The sequence below is a fragment of the Hemiscyllium ocellatum genome, chromosome 48 (assembly GCF_020745735.1).
Source record: "Hemiscyllium ocellatum isolate sHemOce1 chromosome 48, sHemOce1.pat.X.cur, whole genome shotgun sequence".
NCBI lineage: Eukaryota > Metazoa > Chordata > Chondrichthyes > Orectolobiformes > Hemiscylliidae > Hemiscyllium > Hemiscyllium ocellatum.
Genome location: NC_083448.1, coordinates 10339405 through 10353442, shown reverse-complemented (window position 1 = coordinate 10353442; position 14038 = coordinate 10339405). Strand labels below are relative to the sequence as shown.

The 14038-nt window shown below is 42.0% G+C and overlaps 1 protein-coding gene across 1 annotated transcript in view; it reads left to right on the top strand.

Annotated features, from left to right (window-relative positions):
- LOC132837065 (pleckstrin homology domain-containing family A member 2-like) overlaps nucleotides 1–14038 on the top strand; it is a 109986-nt gene that overhangs the window by 47542 nt on the left and 48406 nt on the right. The window contains exon 4 of the mRNA XM_060856748.1: nucleotides 12968–13016. Coding sequence (XP_060712731.1) covers nucleotides 12968–13016 — 49 coding nt within the window. The remainder of the gene's footprint in view (nucleotides 1–12967; nucleotides 13017–14038) is intronic.

Here is a 14038-nt window from a genome sequence, read left to right as displayed (position 1 = left end):
TGACATTTTGGACATAAGAGTAAATGTGGGGTCTGCAGATGCTGGAGATCAGAGCTGAAAATGTGTTGCTGGTTAAAGCACAGCAGGTCAGGCAGCATCCAAGGAACAGGAAATTCGACGTTTTGGGCCAGAGCCCTTCATCAGGAATCATTCCTGATTTCATTCCTGATGAAGGGCTCTGGCCCGAAACGTCGAATTTCCTGTTCTTTAGATGCGGAAGATCCGGAGGGAGATCTGTTGCTGGAGGCTTCGGATTTGTTGTAGGTTTATCTTAGCCTGCTTGGCACACTTTCCTCATTCTTGAAGAAGGGCTTATGACCGAAACGTTGATTCTCCTGCTCCTTGGATGCTGCCTGACCTGCTGCATTTTTCCAGCAACACATTAAGAATTATAGTCAACTAAGTGTAAGGGAGTGAAACTCTTTTCACCTAATAACTTTAGCAAACAAGTCAAAATACATGCCCATTTAAAGGTTATATGAGTCTAACACAGATGCATTTAATTGTTTAATCCCCCAAAATCTTAAACTGAATTGGAAGGTGTCGCTGGGGCTTCATATGAGTTATGTTTTGAGCTCCCACCCCTACAATTTCTTCTCTTTTCTTATGAAAGGAAGGGATTCCTTTGGATGGAGGTTCAATAGCCCATCGGTACCTCGTTTAGTTGTGAATTCCGTCTGTGTTACTTATGGCAGACAGGTGGCTGTTTGAGAAAGAAGGAAAGGTCTTGCAATTATGGAGCACCTTTCACCACAGCCAGTGGAGTGTTTGTATTAATTTTTGTTGCAACAAGAATTGCAGCAGCTGAGTTGTACAAATCTCTGGCAAACAGCAAGGTGGTCACAAATGGATATGTTTTTCTGATGTTAATTAAGGTGTAGATATTTGCAAGGTCAGCAGGACAACTCACTGCTCTTTGTCAAAATGGTGTCACACGATTATTTACATAACGTCTCGCCCAAAAGACAGGCACCTCTGACCAGATTGCATTCTCTCAGTGTGAGTTTGGAGCTTCAGCGGGAGATTTCTGTCTTTAAGATTCTGGAGTAGGATTTGAATTCGCAACCTTCTGAGGAGGAAAGCTGATGCCCACATGGTAATGACTGACAATCCAGAGCCCTACATTCTACTCTTTCCTTTCTGTTCTAAGTAAGGCTCAGGATTGTCAGTCATGACCCAGTGGGCAATGTCAGGGACTCTGCATATGGGTACATCAAGGTGTTGTTAACATGCTGGCCTGACTTTTGTCACTTTTGTTATGCCTGAACTCCAGGCCGATGGACAGACTGGCAGATGTCTGCCTTCTGATATCCATCACTGCAAAGATGGAGTTGTGGCATAGGAGCATGCCTTCCAAGAACAGCATGGCCTTAGCTCTAAAGATGAGCTCAACCTTTGGGTGCATGCTGTAACCCTCTGAGGGGGAGAAGCTGAGTGGAGAAAGGTCAGCAAAGCACACAACAGTCAGTGCTACTGTTTGCTGCCAGCAATGGAATGACATCAATCTCATCAAGAGGCAATGTGTGAGGAACGTTTTACCTGCTGCATTAGTCACAGGTCTGTTCTGCTGAGTCCTTCAGCTGTGTACAGGCCCTAAGCTCTGGAATTCTTTCCCAAAATATCTCTGTCTCTCCCTATCTCTCACTCACGCCTTCTTTCTGACACTCTGAAATCTACTTCACTGATGGAGCTTTTGGTCACAAATCCAAAAACTCCTTGGGTGACTTGTTGTCAAATTTGACTGATAAACAGTCCTGTGAATCACTTTGTGATGTGTTTTACTGCAAAGCAGGCTGAGCTGTCTTTAGCATCAAACTGGAAGACAGCAGATGGTTGGGTTGCAAAAGAGAAAAACACCTTTGGTGCCGAAAAACGCACCTGTTTTTAATTCAATTGTGATGTTGCATTTCTCGCGAGACCAGTATTTATTGCCCTTATGAGGTGATGGTGAGTGTCTTCTTGAGCATGCATTGTGGTGGGTAGGAAGAGAGTTCCAGGATTTTGATGCAGCCACAGTAAAGGGGCAGAGATTTCGTTGCAAGTAAGGGTGGTATGTGGCTTGGATAATTGGTGAATTACTGTTAGGATTTTTGTAATAGCTTACACACAGTCAAAACATTCCAGGGTAGTTTGTAGGAATGTAAATCGGCCAATAGTTAATTGTAATTTAAATACTGAGGCAAAAGTCAAAAGAAATACTGATAATGTTTTAGATAAATTCTGTGGTCTGTAACAGTTTCAAAGGTGCTTTATTCTGCCATTCTGCACAACAAGATGCACAGATTGGGCTCTTAAACCATTGTAAACTGAATGCAAACAACGAGTTTTCCATAACTGCTGAACAATTAGTGTGTTAATGTAATGCTGAATCACTGTCACAAGACAATGAAAACATGATTGCTTTGATGTTGACTGAAACCCACATTGAAGAATGATATCACATTGAAGAAATATCTTTGAGCTTCAAAGGAAAAACAATCACTTTGACCTAGACAGACTATGTCCGTTGTTGCACAGATGGTAGCACACTTGCACCTCAGTTAGAAACCTGTGGGTTTGAGCCCCCTGCAGAAACTTGAGTACAAAATGTGAGCTGATGCTCCAGTTTAATTCTACAGCGAGGTCCTACCTTCCAGAGAAGGTGAGACTATTTGTTTTTTTGCACAAAAATATTTCAAGAAGAAATGGAGGAGCTCTACCTGGTGTCCTGGCCAATATTTACCCCTCAACTAAAACAGATTATCTGATTATCATTGTGACATGACTTGGGGCAATTTCTGTGCACAAATTGACTGTATTTTCTTCAAAGGTGCTTTCTGCTACTTTTCATTATTTATATAAATGATTTGGCTGTGAGCGTAAGAGGTATAGTTAGTAAATTTGCAGATGACACTAAAATTGGAGATGTAGTGGACAGCAAAGAAGGTTACCTTAGATTATAATGGGATCTTGAACAGATGAGCCAATAGGGTGAGGAGTGGCAGATGGAGTTTAAGTAAGATAAATGTGAGGTGCTGCATTTTGAGAAAACAAGTCTTAGTAGGGCCTATATGCATAACGGTAAGGTCCTAGGGAGGGTTGCTGAACAAAGAGACCTTGAAGTGCAGTTTCATAGCTCCTTGAAAGTAGAGTCATAGGTAGATAGGATAGTGAAGAAGGCGTTTGGTATGCTTTCCTTTATTGGTCAGAATATTGAGTACAAGAGTTGGGAGATCCTGTTGCGGCTGTACAGGACATTGGTTAGGCCACTTTTCGAATACTTTGTGCAATTTTGGTTTCTTTCATATCAGAAGGATGTTGTGAAACTTGAAAGGGTTCAGAAAACATTTACAAGGATGTTGCTATGTTTGGAGGATTTGAGCAAGAGGGAGAGGTTGAATAGGTTGGGGCTGTTTTCCTTGGATGGTCGGAGGCTGAGAGGTGACCTAATAGAGGTTTACAAAATCATGAGGGGCATGGATAGGGTAAATAGATAAGGTCTTTTCCTTGGTGTGGGGGAGTCCAGAACTAGAGGGCATTGGTTTAGGGTGAGAAGGGAAAGATATAAAAGAGACTTAAGGGGCAACTTTTTCATGCAGAGGGTGGTGCGTGTGTGTGTTTGTGGAATGGGTGCCAGAGGAAGTGGTAGAGGCTAGTACAATTGCAACATTTAAAAAGCATTTGGCTGGGTATATGAATAGGAAGAGTTTGGAGGGATAGGGGCCGGGTGGTTGCAGGTGAGACTAGATTGGGTTGGGATATCTGGTTGGCATGGATGATTTGGACCAAAAGGTCTGTTTTCATGCTGAACATCTCTCTGACTTTTGACTCTGTAGTTCTTTGGCACATCTGAAAGTTGTGAAAAGCATTACAAAATTGGAATTCTTTGTTTTCTTTCCTGAGGTCATAAGCTTTTTCCTGCTGTTCCTCTGTATGCAAGCAAGAAGAATGAGTAAATGTGTGTTGAAAAGAAAATCAGTGTTGCTGAGCAGATCTGTTACAAGCAGTCAAAACAGTTTGGACAACTGGAAGCTAACCATCTTTGTGGGAATGTCATTCCTTTGATGGTGTTGAGTTGAAAATTCAAGGATTTTGACCCAGTGGCAATGAAAGAACAGTTATCTCTGTTTACACAAAGACAGTGCATGGCTAGGTCCGGACCTGGTGCTGATTGTTCATCTGTGGCGTTATTGCTTTTGTGATTCTTGGTGACTGGGAGATGGGGTGGATTTGACTGAGTTGCTCATGTTTCTGTATATACTATGGTGCTGGTGGTGGAGTGTGAGATAATGCAGCCATTGATTGCCCTGTCAATTCCTGTCCTGAATACACGAGCTGCACAGATGTAAGTGAGTGAGGAGTGTTCTTTCACAATCTTAACTTGTGGCTGGTGACAAAGCTTTGGGAAACTGGCCCATTGTTTGGATTATAACCTGGCCTTCTCTTTTTGACAGGGTCTTCATCTAGTTGGCCCAGCTCAGCTTCTGGTCAGTACTGGTCCCCTATCATGATACCACATGGGCTTTCCTGGAGGCAAATAGTGGGGTGGGTGGCTTGGGCTACTGGAGGTAAGGAGAGGGGACTGTTTTTTTTTTAAAGATGGTCAATTCCCAGAATGATGTGACATGAATCCCACTTTCTAGTCAGGTGTTGTCTGGGACCTGATTACGTCTGTTGTCGACTTCCCGAACAAAAATATTCAAATGGTCATTTGGCATGTTTGTTTTTTGAACTTTATCCTGACTAAATAAAACCGTGGAGATGAGGGGGTTGAGAGAGTCAATCTGTCCTGGTCCTCCCATGTTGATGCAATGATCAAGAAGGCACAACAACACCTCTTCAGTCTAAGGAAATTCAGCAAGTCTGTAAGGACCCTCACCAACCTTTACAGACACACTGTAGAAAGTATTCTATCTGGTTGCATCACGGCTTGGTACGGCAACTCCTCTCCCCAGGAGCGTAAGAAACTACAAAATGTTGTGTGCACAGGCAAGACCATCATGTAAGCCAATCTCCCATCCATGGACTTCATCCGCACTTGTTGCCATGTAAAGGCATCCGACATCATCAAAGACCACTCTCACCTAGGTTTTACTTTCTTCCAACTTCTTCTGTCAGGCAGAAGCTCCAGAAGTTTAGACACATGTACTAACAGGTTCAAGAATAGTTTCTTCCTTGCTGTTATTAGATTATTTGAATGGACCTCTCAAATTTCAAATCTAATATAGATCTTGCTTTTGTGTACCTTCTGTACAGCCATAACCTTGTATGCCTTGCTCTGTCTAACCACCCTATGATCTATCTATCCTTGAATAGTACAATCTGTCTGGACTGCACGCAAAACAAAACTTTTCACTGTCCTGAGGTACATGTGACAATAATGAATCAAATCAAATCAAATCACCAGTAAATAAGTGACTTAACATTTACAAGAAATTATTAATGAGCTACACTAAACCACAGTTTCTGATGTAGGTGAGGGATGAAGCTAGCTGATGAGAATTTCCAATTGAAACACACAGGGACAGGTATTCTTTCAGTGGCCAGTGCTGGGTCAGTACAAATTATTTCCAGTTCTTTGTCTGCACTAAAATGACTGGTTGGATAGAAAGTATATTGCCTTTGGTTCTGTGATGGAAGGAATGATTGTGGTAAAGAAGATAGAGAGCAGAGATGGCAAACTCCAAAAATAAAATTGCCATTAAAAAATCCCAAAGAACTTTGGATGCTGAAAATCAGAAACAAAAATAGAAATTGCTGGAAAAGCTCAGCAGATCTGGCAGCATGTGTAGAGAGAAAACACAGTTAATGTTGTGGATCCTGTGACCCTTCTGCAGAAAACTGTCACTGCCGACTGTGGACAGCTGCCTTAATTTTATTTGCAAATCAAATTGTACAATTTAAATAAAATAGTTATTTTTCTTTTAACAAAATGAATTAGGGTTGAAAGGAGTCCAGATTAGAGTGGTGCTGGAAAAGCATAGCAGGTCAGCCAGCATCCAAGGAGCAGGAAAATCGACGTTTTAGGCAAGAGCTCTTCATCAGGATTCCTGTTTCCTGATGAAGGGCTCCTGCCCAAAACGTCGATTTTCCTGCTCCTCGAGTCCTGCCTGACCTGCTGTGCTTTTCCAGCACCACTCTAATCTTGACTGTAAACTCCACCATCTGCAGTCCTCACTTTCGCCTAGGGTTGAAAGGACACTCGCCATCTCCCATTGTGTAGTAATGGTTTTGAACATCAATCATTCTGGGTGGATAGTAGAAGAATTGATCAGGTGGTCAAAACTGGCTTCAAATAACAAACATTATTATCTTGAGAACTGTAGTGGGGTGGACTAGGCTAACTGCAAACCAAGAGCTCACAAAAGGGACCACTTGAGTACGAAAAATTAAACAACCCAAACAACTGGTCCACTCAGATGGTCAGGGGGTGGAAAGAGAGAGAGATAAAGTGTCTGATTTGTCTTCACCAAGAACAGATTCACCATCATTTAAAATTGATAACATCTTTTTCTGGAAACCCAGAGCCAGAACCTTCTGATTTGTGTGACATGGGTACCTTCAAGGACTGAAATTTGGTCCCGATTTACATCTTGCATTTTTGCTCATGACCTGAGTGCATGTTTTGACTCTGAAATCCATCTTTAATTGGATACATGTCACTGTTGCTGTTGGAGTATGTTTTCAGTTTCAGCATGTTATGTGAGTAAATATGACCCTTCCTTTTGATATGAACTTTCCAAAGCCTGCTTTGTGCTTAATCTTGAAAAGAAGAAGGTTTGAAAACCCATTGATCCATAAGCATGCCATTCAGTCCTTCCATTATTTTGTTCCATGAGTAGCAACAGACCATTCTAATCAATAAACAAATAAATTGATAAGTTGAGGACAAACAGCAATTCAGTTGCTTTGGTCATTTCCAACATTATCCAAACCTGCATGTTTGTGCCTTCTGCTAACTCAATTTTTCTAACCTCCCTTATTTGTTTGTCCTCCAATTATTAATGTATCTGTCCCTGCATTTCAATGCTTCATGAAATGATTTGATTCTAGATCTATTCCACACTTCGTGACAGAAAGAGAGGGGAGCGAGTCTGTATGTGTGCTTGTGTGTGCTCGCAGACCAACCATTGATGTTCCTTCTTATTTTCCCCTCCTCCAAGAGGTACTTCCCCTAAAGCTATACCTGAGCTGGGGGAATCACTGGTTTGAACCACAGTGTTTCAGACTCACTCACATCGGTATTTAGAAGAGGTTTTGCAGAACTTTCTTCTTCCAACTACTGTGTTTAAATTATGTGGCAATGACTAAGATTCATCTCTAGTCCAAAGATGTTTCACAAGAAGAAGATTTCAGCAATCCAAATGGGAGGCACTTACAGTTTGTATTGGTCAATACATATGTTACGTTTGGGTTCTGAAGATTGAACGGATACCACAGGAACCAGTTGCCTTCACAGAAGAGTAGATATTTACTGTTTGTTCCTAAAGGGAAATAGTTTCTGTGCATTTTCTGTGAAGGCAAGAAGGTGATTTTCTTATTTTACTCTGGTTTTGCTGTTACCCTCACACTGCCAGAGTGAAACCTCTTCAATTGGGGAGATGGCCAAAGAACGTCCAATGCCATTGCCCAGCTAGCTCTTACAGAAAACCAACCCTTGCCGAGCAGGGTCATTGTTGCACCTTGCCATTAGAAAATATCTGTCATTATTATTCAAAATGCGATCAATCTTTCTTAGCTGCATGGAGATGACAAGTGCGGCACAAACGCAATCTAATGTGATATAGGTGAACTTCAATGAAGTCCGCAAGGAAAGGCATATTTCAAGCTGCTTGGAAATGGCTCTTTTTAGTATCTATCTCATTTATAATGTATTTTGTATTTAAAATACAGATTCTTTCCTTGGAGAGAAACCAAGCAGTGTCCTCAAGTTCATTGTGTGTGTGTGAGAGAGAGAGAGAGAGAGAAAGAGAGAGAGAGGTGGGCACTGAGGGCTCATTATCTCCTCCACTAACTTCATTATGATTTAGTCCCTCACTTGTTTCCTGCCCTTTCCATTGTTGATATACTGTCCCTGGCAAGCAGTGTTGGTAATTTGGACAGTTGGGTGATTAGGTCATTTGATGATGGGTTTTTAAAATTAAAGAAGAGTTGAGTTCTGAATTTGGAAGGTTATTAAATTGGTGGTGCGATGATGAGAAAAAGAGATGAGTTCTATAGGGGCCTAGCGCTGCAAACAAACCAGTTGTTACCACATGGTCCCATTGACCCCTCCCAATGGCTTTGTCCCAAAAATTGAGAAGAGATTGGTTATTTTTTTTCTGGGACAAGATGATGTTCTGGATGACTGCAGAGGTGACAGAGTGTCCCCATGAAGGAGGACAGTTAGTCGGTGTGTGCCATTGCACTGAGGAGGCAATTTTCTGCCTTCCTGCAGCAGGACATTTATGTCAAGCCTCATTCCAGATGGTGTGCCCTTCCTTCTGCCGGCTTCACTGCCTGAATTAAGACACACACCTCCTGTGTATAGGCAGTCAGTGGGAGGAGGGCAGATTCTGCAGTGAAGTCCTAAGCCACTGCTTGTCTTTTACCAGGACCTTATCGAAGTCTGAAATGCAACAACCTTTGCTGCACCTTATCATGAGTAGCACTTACCTTCATATAGCCTCCATTTTCAAGTGTTTGAGTGGCTAGTGGAAGAATCATCTGTGGTTGTGAGGGTGACCAATGTTAGGGATCAGTTGGGTACTGGAGGAGTGGGCCAAATGTCACCACAGAAGCTGGTGGATTGTGCGGTAGTGGACCAAGCTCGTAGCTAACACAGTCTGTAACCTGAGAACAGCAGTGCTTGTAATTCACAGGCTGAAGGACCCTGAGGTGTGCCTGAGGTAGTCACTTATCTCCACACCCAGCTTGGAAGGGATTCCACATCGGCTCTTGGTTCAAGAATCTCCGTGAACAGCCTGATCCGCGCCATGGCAACTACCTTAATGTCTTTTAGTGAAGTGAGAAGTTTCCTGTGCTGCAATCCATTTCTTCTCCTTTATCTACCACCTGGACATGCCTTTCCACCGCTGGGCAGGGTGCCCAGTGAAGAGCTCTTGATGTAGATGTCCTCTCACTTGCGACTGGGGACCTGGGATGCAGGGTGTTGCCTGCAGCAGCCCTATATAATCGTGGGATAAAGTGCATTCCAAAAGCCACCTATTTGATTTGCAACGTGTGGAGTCGATGTATCACATGAGTTTAGGTTGTCACATCACCCTGTTTAGTTCTCTTAACAATCTTTTGTTGTTCTTTACGTCACACTTCGGGCCCATACTCCTGTAGTTTGGGCATTCGGTGTGGAAAAGGTGTTCATGGCCAGGTTGGAGGACCTTTTTGGAGGACCTGCAAGTGGGTCTAGTTAAAGTAGTCATCAACAGGCCCAGGTAGTAGGCAATGAATGGGGATATGTTTCCTAACTATGTGCTCCTCTACTGTAGTAATGTCAGTGCCTCTGTGTCCTTGAATAGGGTATGTATGATGTTCATTGGTAATCTCAAAGTTCTTGGAGATCAGGAATTATGGGGGCTGGAGTGCATTATCTCCTGTCCTGACAGCATTTGCCCCTGATGGGCAATGTCGGTCACTTGTTAATTGGCTAAGTTGGTTGTGGGTTTCTTCATTAAAAAAAGAGTTGAGTTCTTCCCCAGTGAAGGGGCAAGGTTTGCCTTCTAGGCTGGGAAAGTGTCTGGAAGACATTAGATTTTTGTCGGACATTAGATTTTACAATAAAACCTTTGTAGATCCCTGAAAATCTTTTGCTGCCTATATTGACATATGGGTATTGGTGCACGAAACAGTTAACCTTTAAGTTCAGGTCATCACAAGTCATAGATTCTTCAGACTAATTACTCCACATCTCCAGTTATACAGGAAACACTTGAAGGTGTATTCTAATAATCCAATCTAATAATCCAAATAAATTAATTCAAAACCCACCATGAGATTTGAGATTTAAAATCGGTAGCACTGGGCTCAGTGCCTCCCATCAAGTTCTATGTTGGTTTACACTTAATGAACAGAGTCTCAATTGGTTGCTCATGGTCATGTCACTGTAGTCTAACAAGAATATCTCAGAAGAGAAGGAGCAAGAAAGCAGTCAGAGAACAGGAGAAGATTAAAATCTAAGATTGATATGAAGCATGAATTATGCTGTGTAATTGATATGAGGCAATAGCTGTAATGGCTTCAGAAATGCATTAGGCAAGCCATAGTTCTGTGTATGCATGACCCCCATTCAAGGAATGAACTCTGATTATTAGATGCTTACCTAAATCATTATAGACCTTTTACTCTGGTGATTTTGTGCTGTCACTTTGTGAGTCTGTAATAATTGCTCGTCACCTGCAAGAGAGCCAGCGCAAGTGCTCCCATATCTTTTTAAACTCCATTCTGTCTCATATACTAGTTCTTTTCTGCAGCCAGGATATGGTTTTCCTGAGGTAGGGTCTGACATCCTTTGACGTCTGTGCATTCAGAAATTGGGCCAACTTTGTCTCATAGTCTTCGAGTCTTAGAGGTGCACAGCACAGAAACAGACCCACCGGTCCAACTCATCCATGCCGACCAGATATCCTGACCCTATCTAGTGCCATCTGCCAGCATCTGGCCCAAATCCCTCAAAAATCTTCCTATTCATTTACGTATCCAGATACCTTTTAAATGTTATAATCGTTCGAGCCTCCACCACTTCTTCTGGCAGCCCATTCCATACAGGTACCACCCTCTGCGTGAAAAAGTTGCCCCTTAGGTTACTTTTATATCTTTCCCCTCTCACCCTAAAACTATACTCTTTAGTTCTGAACTTCCCAACCCCAGGGAAAAGACTTTGTCTATTTATCCTATCCATGCCCCTCATAATTTTGTAAACCTCTATAAGGTCACCCCTCAGCCTCCAACGCTCCAGGAAAAACAGCTCGAGCCTATTCAACCTCTCCCTATAGCTCATATCTTCCAACCCTGGCAACATCCTTGTAAATCTTTTCTAAACCCTTTCTAGTTTCACAACATCCTTCCAGTAGGAAGGAGACCAGAATTGCATGCAATATTCCAACAGTGGCCTAACCAATGTCCTGTACAGCCGCAGCATGATCTTCCAACTCCTGTACTCAATACTCTGACCAATAAAGAAAAGCATACCAAACGCTTTCTTCACTATCCTATTTACCTGTGACCCTACTTTCAAGGAGCTAAAAACCTGTACCCCAAGGTCTCTTTGTTCAGCCACACTCCCGAGGACCTTACCATTCAGTGTATAAATCCTGCTAAGATTTGCTTCCCCAAAATGCAGCACCTTGCATTTATCTAAATTAAACTCCATCTACCACTTCTCATCTGATCAAGATCCTGTTGTAATCTGAGTTAACCTTCTTCGCTGTCCACTACACTTCCAATTTTGGTATCATCTGCAAGCTTACTAACTATACTTCTTATGCTCCCAGCCAAAACATTTATATTAATGAAGATAAATAGTGGACCCAGCACTGTGATTGAAATGATTGATAGTGCAGCCATATGAATTATGAGCAGGACTGGGCCTCTCAGCAGCTTGAGGCTGCTTCCTCATTTGAACAGATCATGCTTGATCTGATGACTGCAAATTCCCACCTACCCCTGATAACATGGAACATAGAACAATACAGCACAGAATAGGCCTTTCGGCCCTCAATGTTGTGCCGACCTGTGAAATTCTGAGCTCGTCTCCCCTACACTATCCCAAAATTATCCATGTGCTTATCTAAAGATTGTTTAAATCTCCCTAACGTGGCTGAGTTGACTACATTAGCAGGGAGGGCATTCCATGGCCTTATCACTCTTTTGACCCCCTTGTCTACCTCTGCCTTAAAAAAAGTCAAAGATTCTATTTTCAACACTTTTTGAGCAAGAGTTCCAAAGATTGACAACCCTTAGTGATCAAAACAAGTTCTCGTCTCCTTATTTTGAAACAGTGGGATCTCGTTCTAGCTTCTTTCCATCCTACCAGGATCCCTTTGGATCTTTCTTACCTGTTTCAATCAAGTTGCTTTTTAATCTTCTAAACCCCAGCGGATGTGAGCCTAGCCTGCTTAATCTTACTTAAGAAATCAAACCACTTCATTCTAGGTCTGAGTCGAGCAAATCTCTGAACTGCTTCAATTCATTTGCATCCTTCCCTGAACACAGACCAATACTGTATAGAGAACTCCAGATTATGTTTCACCAATGCCCTGTAACTGAAGTGTTGTTAAGTACTGTTGTACTTAATTCCACTCACAATAATTAGACCAAGTGTTAGTGGTTCACAGTTTGTGACTATTGCAGTGAACCACTTGGCCACACTCCTGCTGCTGTCACAATGGGATTCCTCACATGGTTATGTGTTAAGAGTATATGGTTATGTTCAGAGTAACAGTATCTTGAAGATCTGTAAAAGAGCCAGTCACATGAAATGAGACTTCCTGTGTACTTCTGCTGCAGTGCCATGCGTAAACATGTTGACCTATTGCAGTGGGGACTGAACCAAACCAAAAGCTGTAAATGCTGGGCATGCTGGAGATACTTTACTGGCCTGTCTGTATCTGAAACAAGAGAAAGCCATAGTGTCATATTCTGTTTGTGCGGGATCTTTCATTTGAAAATTGTCAAAATGCTTCTGTGGTGTTTGACTTTTTATGAGCAGGAATAAATCTTCAACATTTTGAACATCCTCCAGCAGAGTTCTTGTGAAATTGGTGGAGATAAGTGGTGATGTGCTGCTGTGGTATGCTGAGAACAGCAGTCAATGTTGATGTCGAAGTCAAGGGCGTGTGGTCTGTGAATTTATTGTGCATTCTCTGGTCCTATTAATTCCAGGCTGAATCCTCTGACCACTGCCCCACTCTGGACAGAAAAATCATCAACAGTTATTGAGAAAACTGGACAGTCATTCAGAATGTATCTCACCTAATTTTCATTTGGTTTGTAGGTCAGTGAAGCAACTGCAAAGCAGAAACCAAAAGCCGAATTTTGTTTTGGTAAGTGTTGATGGAGATGCTTAAATATTGACTCTGGGTAGGTTTAGCCACTCTTGGAATCTCTTACATCTAATTCCCTGGTAAAATTGGACAATGCAAAACAATTAGGTGGTTTTATTCCTTCAAAGTTGATGCAAACTGAAGATCCTCCATGTGCTTTGATGTGTACAGTGGCCCTGGGAGAGCAAAACTGTGAAATATCTCTTACTCCTGCCTGAGAAACAATTCATTTATTGCAGACAAGTCATGTTGACAACTGACAGATTCAGCATTCACACCACCACTCTATGCTCTTTATCATTGAACTGTGGTTCTGACTCTGGTTAGGAACAATAGCATAGAGGATACTCCTGAGAACTGATTGATCTGTCAATGCCATGTCAATACCTTGAAAACTCACTAATGCTCTTTTCTGTTCCTTCTTGTATGTGGGACAGTCATCACACTATTGTGTGATACAACAACCTTTTGGAAGGTCCCACTTCGACAGAAAGAAATTTTGAACAACTTCTCCATTTCATAGTAAGCATTGCACAGCCATCAGATCTGTTCAGCTTTCACCTGGTAACCACAATCATTTGAATCCATCAGGTTTAATTTACCATTTCTGAGCTGCAGTGCTAGGAAAGTTTCAATAATCAATCTTGTCACATGACAAGTTCTTTTCTCTTTAAAAAGCCCATGTTCTAAATTATGCCTCTCTTAACTCAAAGAACTACTCCATTTCATCAGAATGTTTTGGAATGGGTCAACCTCCTGAGATTTTAAATCTTTCAGACATCATTGGTGAAGTGACTAAGTTGAAATCTTAGCTCACTGTGTTTAGATTTCCATCCTCATCCAAATGATATAACATTAATTGTGTGGCTGCTGGCAATATGTTTCTCTGGAACTGGCTCTTTGCCACAGCCTGGATTTTTTTGTTTGAAATGCAAACCTCACTGCAACTCTGATGTGACATCAGGACCTGAAACTGTTTTGCCTGGATCCTGTATTTTTAAAAGCTTTGCAGTGCTGGTAAA